The following is a 17,224-nucleotide window of genomic DNA, read 5'->3' as shown; positions in this document are numbered from 1 at the left end:
ACTTTAACCTACTAGGTTCATGTTTTTGTTACTGTATTGAGACTTTTTTTTTTTTTTTTGAATCTGAACGAGATGTCCACTAGCAAATAATACATATTTATATTTATTTAATGCTTTGTATGTAATATTTAATATAGTCAATTGTGTATTTTTTCTGTCTTTTTAGTTTTCTTTGTTTGATTGTTTTTTTAGTTAGAATTTGTTTTTTATAGACACAAATGTGAGAAGAGAGCAGGGAATAGGTTGAGATTCAAATACAAATCCTCCATGACCACTCGCACTGACCTCAAGCACACTGCTCGGTCTTAATGTGTTTTCAGCAGTGTGCTTGTCTGAATATACAAGATCTGTTTCTGTGAGATTATTCTTGTCATTTTTACTTGAACATAGCAGCTGCACATACATAAATATCCACAGCAAATAATACATTTCATCAGTCAAAGGTCAATACTTCCCTCAAGGCCAGCAGATTTTGTACATGTGTGTACATGTGAGTGTGTGTGTGACAGGGCTGGTCTGTCGTCCCAAAGGCCTCAAGGCACAACAGATGCTGTTAGAGAGTGTGTGTCCTCAGGATGCTGGTCTGGTGTGGGTCTACTAATGTAGGCAGATGAACTGTGTATGTGTTTGTGTTTGTCCTATGGGAGCTGGACTCCGGGTCGAGCAGATGTCATGACGTGTGTGGAAATCCTTGGTCGGGTGTCATCTAAAGGCTCGAAAGAGGATATGGCATTGTGAGTGAATGTGTGAAGATGTATGTGTGTATAGTTGGATATTTCAAGTCTGAGGATTGTGAATGGACTCACTCTCTTTACGTGAATGAATGTGCAAGTTATTTTTGTTTATAAAAAAAGGTTTTCAGTTACATTTTTACATCTTTAACAACAATTGTCTCTAAGAAAACAGTTAGAATAGTGTCTTTAAACTGTAGCAGTAAACAAATGTAGTATAAAAAAATAGTGTTTCCAATTATGTAGACTTGTTTACTGTCTTCAGCTAAACACCTCTGAATTGAGATTCTCTCTTTGGAAAAGTGCTTCCTTTTCTCTGATCTGTGCAGATGTCAGTGGTCTCAAAAGCCTCCTTCTACCAGGCTTTAGCCCAGACCATCCATTCCATAGTCACAACTGTTTCTGTTTTAGTTACTTTTATAGCTGCACATTATGTGGATAGGATAGGTGAACCTGAGATTTTCTTGTTGAGTACAGGACATTTATTATAAAGTTTTTGCTCATGGACAACAGTGAGGTTAAAGTCTACATTTAATTCAGGCCATCATTAAACTAAAGACCTTCTTTATAATGAAAACTTTTGTGTTATCAGGTGCAAAACACCATTGGCAGTTAACACAATCACTGTATTGATACTGATCTCAAACATGCATCCTTGTTGTTTTCCTCACCGTCAAGGTTTATCTCTACCAGTAGATCTGATACAACACAGTGTGTGTATATAAAATGACCTTTTGTTCCCAGCATCAACTTTATCAAGCATATAATCAGATAAAAAAAAATAAAGTGATTTTGTTTGCTTACAGTCAGGGTATGTTTCTAGACTGATTGTCTCCACACATTCTCTTCATTAACGTATATCTGTGGCCTTGGAGACATTATATATGGTGCCTTTTAAAAGACATTATAAGTGATGCATTGTGATTATGGCTTAATGAAAGGGTTCTGAGGCATGCGTCACTCATTACCATAACAACAGCACACACAAACACGTCACAATGCTCTACTCTTGAATAAATGTGTGTATAATGAGAGTGAGCGATAACTATTTGTTATTTATTTCAATAATATTTTAATATGTTTTATTAATCCCGAAGGCCTAATACTGTGGTCAAATAACAAACAGGCATATATGTAAGAAAATACTATAGGTAAATTATTAAAAAACATAAATAAAATCTAGCCTCAGTGGAATGTCTGCAGCCGGCAGGAACAGATGCCGGTGGGGAGAGTTCGGGCGGTTTGTGGCGGACAATAAGTGACCATGTGCCGCCTGTTAACATACAGCTGTTGGAGTTGACCCATGCAAAAGCGTCATCATGGTATATCTCCACCCAACCTCCGGAGCAGCCTGAGTGTCTCTGCATTGGTTACTGCACAACAAAAGACACACACACACACACACACACACACACACGTGCCTGCAGACACAAAGAACATTGCAAATAAAAACGTATGGCCTCCCCCTGCCCGCACGCGCCAGAGCGACCACACAGTCCAAGGTTGAGTGTAAGTGTGTGTTTAGGGGACAGAGGAAATAATTAAAAACAGAAACGTGAGCTCTATAAAAGTAGCTTACAGTAGCTAGCCTACTATACCACCCAGGAACCTAAGTGAAAAAATAAAGATGAAAATGTATTTTTATTGATTAAAAAAAACATCATAATTTAATAAAATAGAAATATTATCATGGTTATTTTCTTGTTAATATACAATGAATAATAAAAACGTCAAAACATTCGTCTAAATCTAGACATAGCTAACTGTACAATTACAGAATTGTGCAAGGATGTATGAGCATAATAAGGTAAAATAGCTTAGGTAGGGGATGTAAAGGAACAATGTAAGTAGCATACCTATTTGCAGGGGCGGACTGGCCATCTGGAGCACCGGGACTTTTCCCGGTGGGCCGCTAGCCAATGTGGGCCGGCCCACCCGGTACACAAATATATATATATATATATAATTTTTTTTTTTTTTTTTTTTTTTTTTTTTTAATTTACGGAAATCATAATATTACATCTCTTTTCTACGCAAATGGATGAGTGAGTCGATCGCGCAGCCAACAAGCGCGTTTTCGTCTAATTTAGAGAGAGACAGATTCATCTGGTACAGCGAATTTCTCTGAGCAGCAGGCCACTGTATACGTTCACTTAAAACATAACCGACTGTGTTTACGAAAATACTTGAAGAGACAATTATTTTGAAATAATTGTGTGTGTATTTGTTTATTCAGAAGTTACGATACCCTAAAGATGAATTAATTCTTTGTACGCGCATTGTCTGAAATGCTGCTCACAGCGCGTGCTTTGAACGAGTGCGCCCAAGCTTCGAACGCGCGCAAATTGTTTAAAAAAGTTGAATCAGCAAGATTTAGAAACAAGTGAAAACGATCAACTACGATACATTTCACCCCTCCAAGCGAGTGAACAACGCGAATTTTAAATCACTATTCACGATAGCCCGTCGGGAAGAGCAGTGATACATTTTGGAGCCCGACTGCAAAACACAATAGCCCCTGGACGTCGGGCTAGCGATTTTGCGAGCCCTGCACCTCAGATCTATCCAGTTTGTGAACCACTGGTTTCCACAATGTTTTCGTTAAACAAAATAAATGATTATTTTAAAAGATTTACTCAAGAGAATAATCTGTTCACGAATCGGATCATGAACTTATATTACCGCATATTCATGCATCTGTTAACTGAATGCAAAGTGTGAGTTTTAGGAGAATGTTTGTCTCGTGATGAACATGTATCGCTCACTAGGAGTCGCTAAATGAACAGCTGCAGCACGCAGGTTATCTTTTTTTTTTTTTTTCAATGGAGGATCAGTTGCCCTATTGGTTAAAATCCCCAAACAGTATACTTAAATATCAAATAAATAAATTACATCAAAACAGGGGCGTTTGCGTTTTGATGTGGTGGGCTGCTGTGGGCCAGAAAGTCCAGGGCCACTTTTTGGTCCCAGTCCGCCCCTGCCTATTTGGTTTATTTTTTTATTTCTAGCAACCTGTACCTGCTGGGAATATTTTCAATAGAGGCGATGAACACGACTTAAGTTAACAAAAACAAATCTAAATCTAAAACACATCGTCTACGTAGTATTAATCTATGCATATATTCAAGGCGTACGAATGACGAACTAATTCTGAAATTCGACATTAGTGTAAAACTTGCTATTTTTAATATCTCACAGAATAAAGGAAGCTTCATCATACTTGAGAACTCCTGAGCCCATCCGCTCTGTATCACTGTGATTAAAGTTCCCTTGTTTGATACAGACAGCAGTTTGGCTAACATCAGCATTAACTCCATCACCAACACCACAGCCAAGTGCAGCAGATCAATTTAATCAGGCCTATATTATACCATATGCCCCCCCTATGACGTCACGTGCAGGGGGGTAAGACGTATATAACCGCGTCCTTTCCTCGAGACAATCAATGAAGACAAACGCACTCGCAGAAGAGCGATGAGGACGAGTGAAAGTTTCCTCTGAAGACACGTTGGACTTTAATTGACCTGCCGAGGATTTCGTAGCAGGACATCTAGCTGACATCTCCAAACAACTTGAAGCTCAGGAAGTAACGGATGAAGATACCTGTGTGTTATTGTAATAAAGTTTAGGATTAACTGAGCGAGATGGCGCATCTGTCTGTGTACTGCCTGCTGTCTGTGTCGCTTTTGCAGTTGGTAAGGAGCAAGTTCATGGCTTATACTTTACTCATGGTTTCATTTTCTCTTTAATGTGAGTTTAATGTTAGAGTATAGATATTTGTCTCATGTGTAGCGTATTGTTTATTATTTCCAAAAGATTAAGAAATCACATACGGTTTCTCTGTTCTTGAGCAGGTGGCTTCGTCGGGTGTATTTGAATTGAAAGTTCTCTCGTTCAGCACGACACGCCGCTTCTGCAGGAGGACGCGAGACTGCAACATCTTTTTCAGGATTTGTCTTAAACATTCGGAAGACGTCATCTCCGCTGAACCTCCCTGCACCTTCGGAACCGGTCAGACAAATGTCCTGCGAGCGGACCAGAGCTCTGTAGCCAACAGCGCGGCCATCCGGGTGCCTTTCCACTTCAAGTGGCCGGTAAAGTTCATTACACACTAGATGTAATAAGTTGATCCGAGTAAATGACAAATAAGACAATTTTGGCATTAGGCTACTGCTTATTTATTCAGATTCCGGTCAATTTTAGCTAAACACTTATCCATATAAAAGATCATAAACAAGATCATGCAGCAGTCTGGAATGGTCAGTTCTTAAGGAACATAAGTGAAAGTCAGTGGAAGACAATGGAGAATGTTTTCTTTTGTTTGAGCAAAAATTATTTGTAGTTTTTAACATCTGGAATAATATCATTTTCTTTTCAGGGGACATTTTCTCTTATTATTGAGACATGGAATGCAGAGTCCCCCAAAGAGCATCATGACTACACAGGTGGGCTACACAGTCTGATGGAAACCAAAGACACAGACATTCAGACATTTTTTCAGTAATTTATTCAATTACTACTTCAAGCTTAAAATTCTTTCATTTTCCATAACAGAGAATCAGAACAACCTGATCAGTCGTTTAGCAACACGAAGGCGATTGGCGATTGGAGAAGACTGGTCTCAGGATGTTCATTTTGGCGATCAGAGCGAGCTCCGTTACTCTTATCATGTTTTCTGTGATGAATTTTACTTCGGCGAGGCATGTTCGGATTACTGCCGTCCCCGTGACGACACACTGGGACACTACACCTGCGATGAGAACGGGAACAGAGAATGCCAGGAGGGATGGCAGGGAGACTATTGCTCTGACCGTGAGTACCTACTATGTATCCTTCTGGGGTTGTATGTCTGGGACCAGGGGCGGACTGGGACCAAAAAGTGGCCCTGGACTTTCTGGCCCACAGCAGCCCACCACATCAAAACGCAAACGCCCCTGTTTTGATGTAATTTATTTATTTGATATTTAAGTATACTGTTTGGGGATTTTAACCAATAGGGCAACTGATCCTCCATTGAAAAAAAAAAAAAAAAAGATAACCTGCGTGCTGCAGCTGTTCATTTAGCGACTCCTAGTGAGCGATACATGTTCATCACGAGACAAACATTCTCCTAAAACTCACACTTTGCATTCAGTTAACAGATGCATGAATATGCGGTAATATAAGTTCATGATCCGATTCGTGAACAGATTATTCTCTTGAGTAAATCTTTTAAAATAATCATTTATTTTGTTTAACGAAAACATTGTGGAAACCAGTGGTTCACAAACTGGATAGATCTGAGGTGCAGGGCTCGCAAAATCGCTAGCCCGACGTCCAGGGGCTATTGTGTTTTGCAGTCGGGCTCCAAAATGTATCACTGCTCTTCCCGACGGGCTATCGTGAATAGTGATTTAAAATTCGCGTTGTTCACTCGCTTGGAGGGGTGAAATGTATCGTAGTTGATCGTTTTCACTTGTTTCTAAATCTTGCTGATTCAACTTTTTTAAACAATTTGCGCGCGTTCGAAGCTTGGGCGCACTCGTTCAAAGCACGCGCTGTGAGCAGCATTTCAGACAATGCGCGTACAAAGAATTAATTCATCTTTAGGGTATCGTAACTTCTGAATGAACAAATACACACACAATTATTTCAAAATAATTGTCTCTTCAAGTATTTTCGTAAACACAGTCGTTTATGTTTTAAGTGAACGTATACAGTGGCCTGCTGCTCAGAGAAATTCGCTGTACCAGATGAATCCGTCTCTCTCTAAATTAGACGAAAACGCGCTTGTTGGCTGCGCGATCGACTCACTCATCCATTTGCGTAGAAAAGAGATGTAATATTATGATTTCCGTAAATTAAAAAAAAAAAAAAATTATATATATATATATATATATATATATATTTGTGTACCGGGTGGGCCGGCCCACATTGGCTAGCGGCCCACCGGGAAAAGTCCCGGTGCTCCAGATGGCCAGTCCGCCCCTGTCTGGGACTCTGAAAAGAAGCACTTCCAGTCCCTCTCCTGATCACTCTGTGTTTATGTGTGATTGTGGTTTGTGTGTGTTGGAACCTGAGCAGCAGTGATACATCCCCTTATCTCACAAATCTTTGTGTGCATGTGTGTCTGATGGAAGCTGAGCTGCTCCACTAGAGGCTCTACACTTCTTTTGTTCAGCCGAACAAAGAAACCCAACAGATACATACTAGAGAGTCGTTCTGTGTGTGTGTGTGTGTGTGCATGCTTGCCACAGCTCAAAATACAAAAGAGTGCATTACCTCTTGTCAGCTCACCAGCTGCTGGCTCCAACACTTAACACACCCATTCATCTGCCCTTTCAGGGGGGCGTGGTGTGTGTGTGCGGTGTGTGTAACCCCCTCTCTGTCTCCTCCCACAGCCATCTGCTCTTTAGACTGCAGTGAGCGGCATGGTTACTGCGAGTCACCTGGTGAGTGTAAGTGTCGTCTGGGATGGCAGGGGCCATCCTGCAGCGAATGTGTGCATTACCCGGGATGCTTGCATGGGACCTGCTTGCAGCCATGGCAGTGTGTGTGTAAGGAGGGCTGGGGAGGCCTCTTCTGTAACCAGGACCTCAACTACTGCACCAACCACAAACCCTGTGCTAATGACGCCACCTGCACCAACACCGGGCAGGGTAGCTACACTTGCACCTGCCGACCAGGATATGGGGGCACAAACTGTGAGCTGGAGATTAACGAGTGTGACTGCAACCCCTGCAAGAATGGTGGCAGTTGCAACGTAAGTCTATGCTCACATGATAATAATGAAACTGTTACTTACATATAAACAGTCACGAGTTAAAAGCATATACATGATAGTAATAACAACAATATTCATATAAAAATCTATTTTGATTATTTGAAATGCAGCACACACACACAAACACACACGCATATATACAGTCGTGGCCAAAAGTTTTGAGAATTACATAAATATTGGAAATTGGAAAAGTTGCTGCTTAAGTTTTTTTAATAGCAATTTGCATATACTCCAGAATGTTATGAAGAGTGATCAGATGAATGGCATAGTCCTTCTTTGCCATGAAAATTAACTTAATCCCAAAAAAACCTTTCCACTGCATTTCATTGCTGTCCTTAAAGGACCTGCTGAGATCATTTCAGTAATCGTCTTGTTAACTCAGGTGAGAATGTTGACGAGCACAAGGCTGGAGAGGGTGATGCTTGAAATCATTGTTCTTCCATTGTTAACCATGGTGACCTGCAAAGAAACGCGTGCAGCCATCATTGCATTGCATAAAAATGGCTTCACAGGCAAGGATATTGTGGCTACTAAGATTGCACCTAAATCAACAATTTATAGGATCATCAAGAACTTCAAGGAAAGAGGTTCAATTCTTGTAAAGAAGGCTTCAGGGCGTCCAAGAAAGTCCAGCAAGCGCCAGGATCGTCTTCTAAAGAGGATTCAGCTGTGGGATCGGAGTACCACCAGTGCAGAGCTTGCTCAGGAATGGCAGCAGGCAGGTGTGAGCGCATCTGCACGCACAGTGAGGCCAAGACTTTTGGAAGATGGCCTGGTGTCAAGAAGGGCAGCAAAGAAGCCACTTCTCTCCAAAAAAAACATCAGGCACAGATTGATCTTCTGCAGAAAGTATAGTGAATGGACTGCTGAGGACTGGGGCAAAGTCATATTCTCTGATGAAGCCCCTTTCCGATTGTTTGGGGCATCTGGAAAAAGGCCGGAGAAGAAAAGGTGAGCGCTACCATCAGTCCTGTGTCATGCCAACAGTAAAGCATCCTGACACCATTCATGTGTGGGGTTCCTTCTCATCCAAGGGAGTGGGCTCACTCACAATTCTGCCCAAAAACACAGCCATGAATAAAGAATGGTACCAAAACACCCTCCAACAGCAACTTCTTCCAACAATCCAACAACAGTTTGGTGAAGAACAATGCATTTTCCAGCACGATGGAGCACCGTGCCATAAGGCAAAAGTGATAACTAAGTGGCTCGGGGACCAGAATGTTGAAATTTTGGGTCCATGGCCTGGAAACTCCCCAGATCTTAATCCCATTGAGAACTTGTGGTCAATCCTCAAGAGGCGGGTGGACAAACAAAAACCCACTAATTCTGACAAACTCCAAGAAGTGATTATGAAAGAATGGGTTGCTATCAGTCAGGATTTGGCCCAGAAGTTGATTGAGAGCATGCCCAGTCGAATTGCAGAGGTCCTGAAAAAGAAGGGCCAACACTGCAAATACTGACTCTTTGCATAAATGTCATGTAATTGTCGATAAAAGCCTTTGAAACGTATGAAGTGCTTGTAATTATATTTCAGAACATCACAGAAACAACTGAAACAAAGATCTAAAAGCAGTTTAGCAGCAAACTTTTTGAAAACTAATATTTATGTAATTCTCAAAACTTTTGGCCACGACTGTACATAGATACTTGTGTCGGCATTAAAGATTTATATATATGGACACTTATACATACAAATGTATATTTTTCAATATAACGTTTCGAATCCCACTTCCGTGAGGCTACACCTCATGGGGCAACATATTTGCATGATGCCTGCCTATGATTCCTTTATGGCCGACTGCAAATAACTTGACCCTCCCTCAAACACTGTAGCTTATTCATGTCAAGAAGGCGCTGTATGCGGTAGACCAATCACAACAGACTGGGCCATCTGACCAATCAGAGCAGAGTAGGCTCACAGAAAGGAGCGTTTAGAGAGACTGACTATCAGAACTGCTTCGAACCAACTGTTTTAGAATCATTGGAAAATTAGGTGATATTAAATACATATACTGAGAAAATGAAAGCATTTTTTTTTTTACCTTGCATGTAAACCTCTTGTAGGAGACTCCCAAAATAATATTAGGAATGTTAGATGGCATAATAGGGGGATTTTAATGCATTTTATTTTAAAAAAAGATTATTTTTATAATTAAATAAATAATTTTTTATTTAATATATTTGGTAATTTTTTTTTCAATTTATGTGTAATGATTTAGGTTAGGTAAATATGCTTAGAAATGCTTTATGTGCACAATGGATTTTAAAGATAAAAAATGATTTGAGATCTGAATTATGTTTACACCTTGCTAATATGTATATTCTCTTCCCTTGCAGGATTTGGAGAACGATTACTCCTGTACATGTCCTCAGGGATTCTATGGGAAGAACTGTGAGATCATTGCAATGACTTGTGCGGACGACCCCTGCTTTAATGGAGGGACATGTGAGGAAAAAATCACTGGTGGTTATGTCTGCCGCTGCCCCCCAGCCTTTACTGGATCCAACTGTGAGAAGAGACTGGACCGCTGCAGCCACAAACCTTGTGCCAATGGTAAGTATCTGTGTTGATTGAGCACAATACACAAACAAAATTAATTTTACTTAAAGGGGTAGTTCGCCCTAAGGTGAAAATTCTGTTATTTACTAACCCTGGAACACAAAAGGAGAAGTTCTGAGGAATGCTCATGGTGTTCGTACAGTGAAAGAGGTAGACAACCAAAGCCTCTTAAGCTCCAAAAGAAAAAAAAATATAATAATTAAAGCTGCGCTTATGACCCATGCACTAAGACTTCTAAAGTCATACAAGGTAGTTTTATGTGAGGGGGAAAAAAAAATCTTGCTTGACAGCTATGGTCACCATTCACATCGATTCTATGAAAAGAGCAGCTTAAACTTTACACTAAGTGTTTTCAGTTCTAAACATTTTTACGCAACCAAACACATACACATGTGCTACTATTACAGTATCTGTTACAGTTCCTCTCTACTATACCTGCTCCTATGTAACCTCTTCTTTCTTCGGTTGTAGGCGGTGAGTGTGTGGATCTGGGCGCTAGTGCTCTGTGCCGCTGTCGCCCTGGTTTCACTGGTTCTCGCTGTGAGACGAACATCGACGACTGTGCCCGCTATCCATGTCAAAATGCCGGAACCTGCCAAGACGGCATTAATGACTACACCTGCACCTGTACACTTGGTTTCACCGGTAAAAACTGCAGCCTACGAGCAGACGCTTGTCTCACAAACACATGCCTCCACGGAGGAACGTGCTACACACACTTCTCTGGGCCAGTGTGTCAGTGTGTACCTGGGTTCATGGGTCCAAACTGTGAGTTTCCTGTTCAGGGAAGTATGGAGCTGATGGCCCCACGGGTTGGTCAGACCTCACCTTCAGCAATGGCGGTGTCATGTGTGTTAGGTGTGCTGGCCTTGTTTTTGGGAGTGTGTGTGGGACTGGTGGTGATCAGGAGGAGAAGGCATAGACTGCGCAGACAGCAGCTGTGTGAGTCTGTGTTTAATGATTTGGAGACGGTGAATAATTTAGACAGGCAACACTATCCCTATGACAGAGACTTCAGTCAGGTGAAGCCCTGCAACACTGAAGGTAGAATCTCTTTGGCAGCTTCTCACACGCTGCCTGCTGGACAGGACTTCCTGTGGAGTGCTGGAGGACGACTTAGATAAGGCAACACACACTTGTACACTCATACTCTCGGTACAGACACAAATGTAGACAAGTGAGCATATACACAGACACACAAACTCACATGCAGGGATAAGAATTTGGATGTAGCACTTGCTTTTGTTTTAATTAGTATGAATGAATTCTTGAATGAATGAAATGTATTGGGTATATGGACCTTTGCCATCTGTATAGGTGGAAGACTCTGTGAACCAAAAACCAAAAGAAAGAAATAAGCACATCGTTGTGTGCTGGGCTTTGTGAATCTGTTTCTCCTAATGAAGACTGACACAAGCCCTGTCAAACTCTGGGCTCTGTATAAGACTTTTCTCTCATAAGGATAAGAATATCACCTTTGCTTATATGCCAGGATATTGCCTGCAACAGGTGTTTTAATAAGAAAAAAAAATAAATATAAATAAATAAAACTCTGTAGAGAAAGGAAGCAAGCAACAGTCAGGTATATGATTAAACGTTGTACTTCAGACCAAAGGGTAAGATTAGTTTTGTATTGCGTATTAAGCAGTGTGTTTTCTTCCTCGACTGGTATGGGGAAATGTATAATTGGTTCTTATGTTAAATGACATAGAATCAGATTTTCTTCAATGGGGTTTATGTCTAATGAATGTTTATTTCTTTTGCCAGATGTTTCCTATTAATTTAATCCTAGTTTTATGCCTAAGTTTCTATTTTGCATTTTTGTACTTTTGCTTTCAATCATTGTCTTTTCTTTGTTAAAAAAAATATGATTTATGTTAATTTATTTTGTATGTGTTTCTTACTTTAATGAGAGAAATAAATTATTTGAGAAACACTTCACTCTTTCAACTCTGTTCTTTTACAGTGTTTGATTAATAGCACACCATTTAGTTTGCATTAACATTTTGTCTCTTAAGTCATTTTAATGTGTCTTTATAACAATTAAAATAGCAGAATGGATTAATATAAAAAAAAAAAAAATTCTATCCACGAACATCTTACGTTGTTCCTCCAATCAAGTTGAGTGCGCGCGACTCAGCGCGCGGCGCGCCCCTCCAAGTGCTCATTTTCAGACAAGCACTGCGCATGTAACATGGCTGAAGAGATACATACCGGTCATTCCCCTGATTTAGACAACGCTCCAGAGCACGGGATCAACTTAAATAAGCGGCAATCACGCGTTACGGTAAAATACAACCGCAAACAGCTTCAGAAAAGGTTGGACGTGGAGCGATGGATCGACGAAGGGTTAGACAAACTGTACGAGGGCAAGGTGAGTGTCCTCGCGCATCCTCACAGGTGCAGAGTTTACACTGGAATCTACAGGTTGATTACGGATTATTATTATTTATTTATTTTTTTGGTGAAATGAGCGATAGTGTCCTGTCAAAGCATTTCCATAAGTTTTGTTGACGAATGCTGTCATACGTTATTTGGAAACGTTTGACTGCTGAAATGTGCAACATTTCCTTCTCTAAGTTGACCACACACGTTTATACATATAACTCTCAAAATCAGGCTAAAATATGTATATTCACCTACTTTTCTCTTTAATAAACTCATGTTAACAACTGTGTTCATTTCTAAAAGTTGGATACAGTTAACTTTACAAACTGAATTTATCTTGTTTTGTTTTAAAGTCCATGAGCATGTATGCGTGGATCAGTCTTTGTTTTAAAAATGTCTGTAGAGAGAATAAGTATCTAAAGAATAAGAGTGGTACTTGAATGCATGAAAAAGTACATAAGTACATAAAATACAGACATTTTACACCAACCAACGAAAATAAAGGTTGATAACTCGTGTCTTTTTTTAAAAGTCTTTATTTGCACCTTTAAGTGCAATGAGGGGACACATTGTTCTGCAAGTCTCGCATTTATAAACAACAACCATTGTTAATGTAAGTGTGTGTTGGATGCTGTGACATTAATATGTGTGACAGAACAATATTAGTTGTTGGATAATGTTAAGTAATTTGGCTGCCCATAAAAGGTGAGGAGGACCAGGCCTCTGGAGATACAGGGGGAAGTTCTGCTTTCTCTCCCTCACTGACTGAGGGAATAACTTGGTTCTATTGCTACCTTACATGGGCACCCCCTGAGAAACCGTCAACGCCAGCAACAAGCAGGATGTTTAAACATAAGCTGTGTGTGTAGTGAGACGCTGTCCCACAGTAAGAGACAGCAGCGATGCCTCACGGGAATTGTGTTATGTGATCTGTTATCTTAATTTCATCCTCAGTTTTTTGGGAGAAATTTTCCCATTGAGATTATGGTATATTGAGAAGATATTTTTTTGAGATACTGAAACTGTAGGCTGCTGAAAGGTTGAGGAACAACGAGATATAACGGGCAGTGTTATGAACTAGAATACATACATGAATACACCTGTGCGGTGGTGCCATATTGTCCTGTACGCTGTAATTTGGAAGCTGCATGTCTTATAGTGGACTGTGTGGTTATTTATAATGACACATTTACAGTTAATAAATGCCAATAAACATATATTATTGGCTTATCATGGTGTCTTTTCTGCAAAATTGTTTCAGTTCTCATAGCTGCTGTGTTTTTAACATTTATTTTCTGGAATGGTTCATTCTTTCGGCACTTGAAATAATTTGTGTTGTTTTGTTTCTGTTTATTTTGGAGGACATGCCAGAGGAAGTAAATATTGATGATTTGTTGGATCTTCCAAGTGATGAAGAGCGAACACACAAACTACAGGTCCCACAATCCTCCTCTTTTCAAATCCTGTACTTAGGTCTTGCCATATTTACGCTTACATTTATGCAACTAATGCTTTTATTCAAAGTGACTTACAAAAGAGTAACAAAAGCTATTTGTCAAAGAGCCAACAATATGTGTAATATACAATGTCAGGTTTATTAGACAACAAGATGGAGAAAAGAAACTGAAGCGTTTTTTTTTTTTTTTCTCACTGCACTGGGAAAAACTCATTTCATTTTTTTTCCCCAGATTGTTTGATCTTTTTTTCATTTATAACTTTGTATCTCCCATTAAAATAAAATGTAGAAGATAGGACCGTTGACCTTGAGGTCAGCAGCCTGACATTTTACTTTTAGATGTGGTGAGGGTGAGTGGATGTCAAAGCTTTTATACCACGCCCCTCGACCTGAGTATTTGCTGGGATTCCCTTTTTCTCAGAAATGAGGCCCACTTGCTTATGGACTCTCCCCCAGCCTCTCATTTATCTGAATATCAATACAGAACCATTCAAGGCTTTATGTTCTCTACTGTGTGCACATTAGTTTACAGAGTTGCAAATAATATTAGTAATATGGACTTTTTAGGTTAATTTAATTGAATTTGGATTGACATTTGGATAAAGCTATTTAAAATGACTATCAAGAATGAATTTGTTTTCGTTTGTTTTCCAGTTTCTTCTGCAAACCTGCACTAGCAGCACTGAGGTACTTTTTTCAATTCCTCCATCCGTAAATCCTTTGCTTTTTCGTCACCTCTATTTCATAACGTTTTTTTCTTGTTAGTTTTTCAAACCTTTTCTACTCATCCTTCGTTCCTCTCTATAGACCTCTCTTGTTTTCTCATTTTTTGTTACTCTCCCGCTTTATCCCTCTCTCCCACTCTGAGGAGCGCTGCAGTGGCTGACTCTCCTTTCCACGTGTTTCTCACAATGATCACAATAAATGAATTATTTGTTCTCTTACTTTCCCCATGCCCCCATTTCTCTCTGTTAGTACAAAGCCATTCTTTCATTAGGGCGCTTTAACAATGTTCACTCTCATCCTTTTGATTGTGTACATGACAGAGGATTGTGTGTCTCTGTGTAAGCTTGTGTTGAAGTGCTGACACATCATGGAGAATCAGTAGAGAGGAACGTGCCACTTACCTCACACAAATAAATAAGCAGAAAAGAACACTGACATCTGAAAAACGTAATCTGTTCTCACATTTGAGACATACCAGGGCGCAGTTTCAGTTTGATTAAGAACATGCTTTTGCTTAAACTAACGTGAGACATGGCCAGAGAAATTTTGGAGAGACATGTTTTTTAAAAGCTTAACTTATTTGAACTGTTTTATTTTTACTTTAAGAATGCTGTGTCATTCCAAGATGCTGCAAAAGGCACGAGACACGTGCACAGTAATCAAACACGTCTATCTAGCTTGTTTGCATAGAAAAACAATGGAAAGGTTGCGCAGTGCAATGGAAAAATGCATTCTTTGTGAATGGCCCCTAACAGTGTAAACAAAAACTGCTGACTGGTACACATACAGTCTGCAGAAGATATTTAAGAGCTTTAGGTAGTTAATTCTGAACAACCAGTACATACGAGTCAAGATCATTTCTGCAAGTTGTAGATTTTTCAGCATATATTGAGACATTAAAAATACTATATTACTATATTATTTTTCACCAACCAATTTGTGTAGTGATTAAGATAACTGGAACACTTGAGTTTTTACAAAGTTTTACAGTGCGTTGTCCTAAATTGTATTGTGTAAAAATTCACAAACATGCTTAATAAGCACAATTTCTATAAGTGTGTGTATTTAGATTAAAGTGAATCTGTGTGTGTGTGTTCAGGCTTTTATTACCGAGCTGTTGCAGAAGCTGCATGGTCTCCATAAACAGGAGGAGTTGCAGAATAAGGGAATTGAGCATCCCTGTCTCCACACTTACCCACATCACCATGGCAACATCCATCATCACCGAGGAAACCATCAACATCCGACACATCAGACACTGTGAATGCATTTTGGATAATAACACATACTCAGGACACGCATACAATGTATCCAACTAGTTTAGCAACTCAGTAACTGTTTGTTTACAAACTCATAAGAGTGGTATATTAACAGTGTTCAGTTGTAAAATTCCTCATCACTGTCGGTAATTACAGTCGTGCACAAAAGTTTTGGCAGGGACATAGATTTTGTGTTTTGCTAAATTTGCAGCTTAAGCTGTTGTGGTCTTCATTGACATTGTTTCTAGATTATGTTCCTTTCAATACTCGTAGAAACAATGTGAATGAACACCTCAACAGCTTAATTAGTACATTTACCAAAAAAACTACATTTGTGTCACTGCCAGTACTTTTGGCCACGACTGTAAGTCTATGCAGTAGCATTAATTTCTTTGCAGGGTTCTTGGTTGCTTGTTGACTGGGTTATGATTGATTAGTGAAACTAGCAGTATTTAAGTTTACATTTAAAGATTAATCTGGTGATATTGGTTTTCTTCAGGAATCTTTGTCTATACAAATTCACAATAATATAGTAAAATATACTAAAAGGAAAACAGGGAAAGCAAGTTAACAAGGAAAACAGGAAAGTACCAAATCTTAGCAGTCATTATATCTGTGGACATATTATTAAGGTTAATAATGTTTATGAATTGGTAGATTACATGCAATAAATGTTTAATAAAAGTAACAATTATTTTGAATTTGTGTGTGGTGTCGATGGAAGGTGAAAGTGAGCGTGATGTTGAGCTGGGGTGTGCTATAAAATATCGTCCACCAGAGAGAGCAGTAATACAGAGGCAGACGCATCTAATTCTCTCTATATTTTACCTTAGTGCATCTTCTTACCTGTAGATAAACATTAAACAACTAGGTCTACATGACACTAAGGCAGGTATCGATGGTGGTGGCTTTTATTTACTGCTGTGTTTTTACTTCTATACCTCAGTGCAAAAATATGATAAAGTATTTGTTTTTGTATTTTAGGTTATGCTAAATTGTCTGTAAAGGTGTTCAATTTTCCAGGCCATAAAACGTTCAACTTTGTTGACTCCAGGCTTGCGTTTGTCAAAGACAATTTTCAAAGGCCCTTTTTCTAAGCTGATATATACCTCGGGTACTTCTGTAATAATAATAAAACACCTGTACTAAAAATGGCATTGGTTAACAGTTTTATTAAGGGTTTTATTTGAGCAATTAAATAAAGACTGTTAATATAAAAGTAAATCATTTTGAGACTTTTAAGGTTTTGATTTTTAAGATTTTAAGGCTCCCCGGAAATTTTCTGAGACCCCTAATGGGCACCAGCCTCCTGGTTGAGAACTACTGTTTTAGTAGATT

At 39.4% G+C, this 17,224-nt stretch overlaps 2 protein-coding genes across 2 annotated transcripts; both read left to right on the top strand.

Moving 5' to 3' along the window:
* The first annotated feature begins 4,175 nt into the window (after positions 1 to 4,175).
* Positions 4,176 to 11,473, top strand: LOC132139577 (delta-like protein B). Its single transcript, XM_059548041.1, has 7 exons — positions 4,176 to 4,426; positions 4,586 to 4,825; positions 5,110 to 5,176; positions 5,286 to 5,543; positions 7,112 to 7,473; positions 9,835 to 10,051; positions 10,529 to 11,473. Exons 1-7 carry the CDS (start codon positions 4,376 to 4,378, stop codon positions 11,179 to 11,181), a joined length of 1,848 nt encoding a protein of 615 aa, XP_059404024.1. The 5' UTR covers positions 4,176 to 4,375; the 3' UTR covers positions 11,182 to 11,473.
* A 726-nt stretch (positions 11,474 to 12,199) lies between these two features.
* Positions 12,200 to 16,587, top strand: LOC132139578 (protein phosphatase 1 regulatory subunit 14A-like). Its single transcript, XM_059548042.1, has 4 exons — positions 12,200 to 12,431; positions 13,807 to 13,881; positions 14,556 to 14,588; positions 15,727 to 16,587. The coding sequence occupies exons 1-4, from the start codon at positions 12,252 to 12,254 to the stop codon at positions 15,889 to 15,891; spliced, it is 453 nt and encodes a 150-aa protein (XP_059404025.1). The 5' UTR covers positions 12,200 to 12,251; the 3' UTR covers positions 15,892 to 16,587.
* Positions 16,588 to 17,224: the final 637 nt, after the last annotated feature.

The sequence above is a fragment of the Carassius carassius genome, chromosome 4 (assembly GCF_963082965.1).
Source record: "Carassius carassius chromosome 4, fCarCar2.1, whole genome shotgun sequence".
Classification (NCBI taxonomy): domain Eukaryota; kingdom Metazoa; phylum Chordata; class Actinopteri; order Cypriniformes; family Cyprinidae; genus Carassius; species Carassius carassius.
The sequence above is the reverse complement of the archived record's forward strand: the minus strand, read 5'-3'. Positions and strand labels throughout refer to the sequence as shown.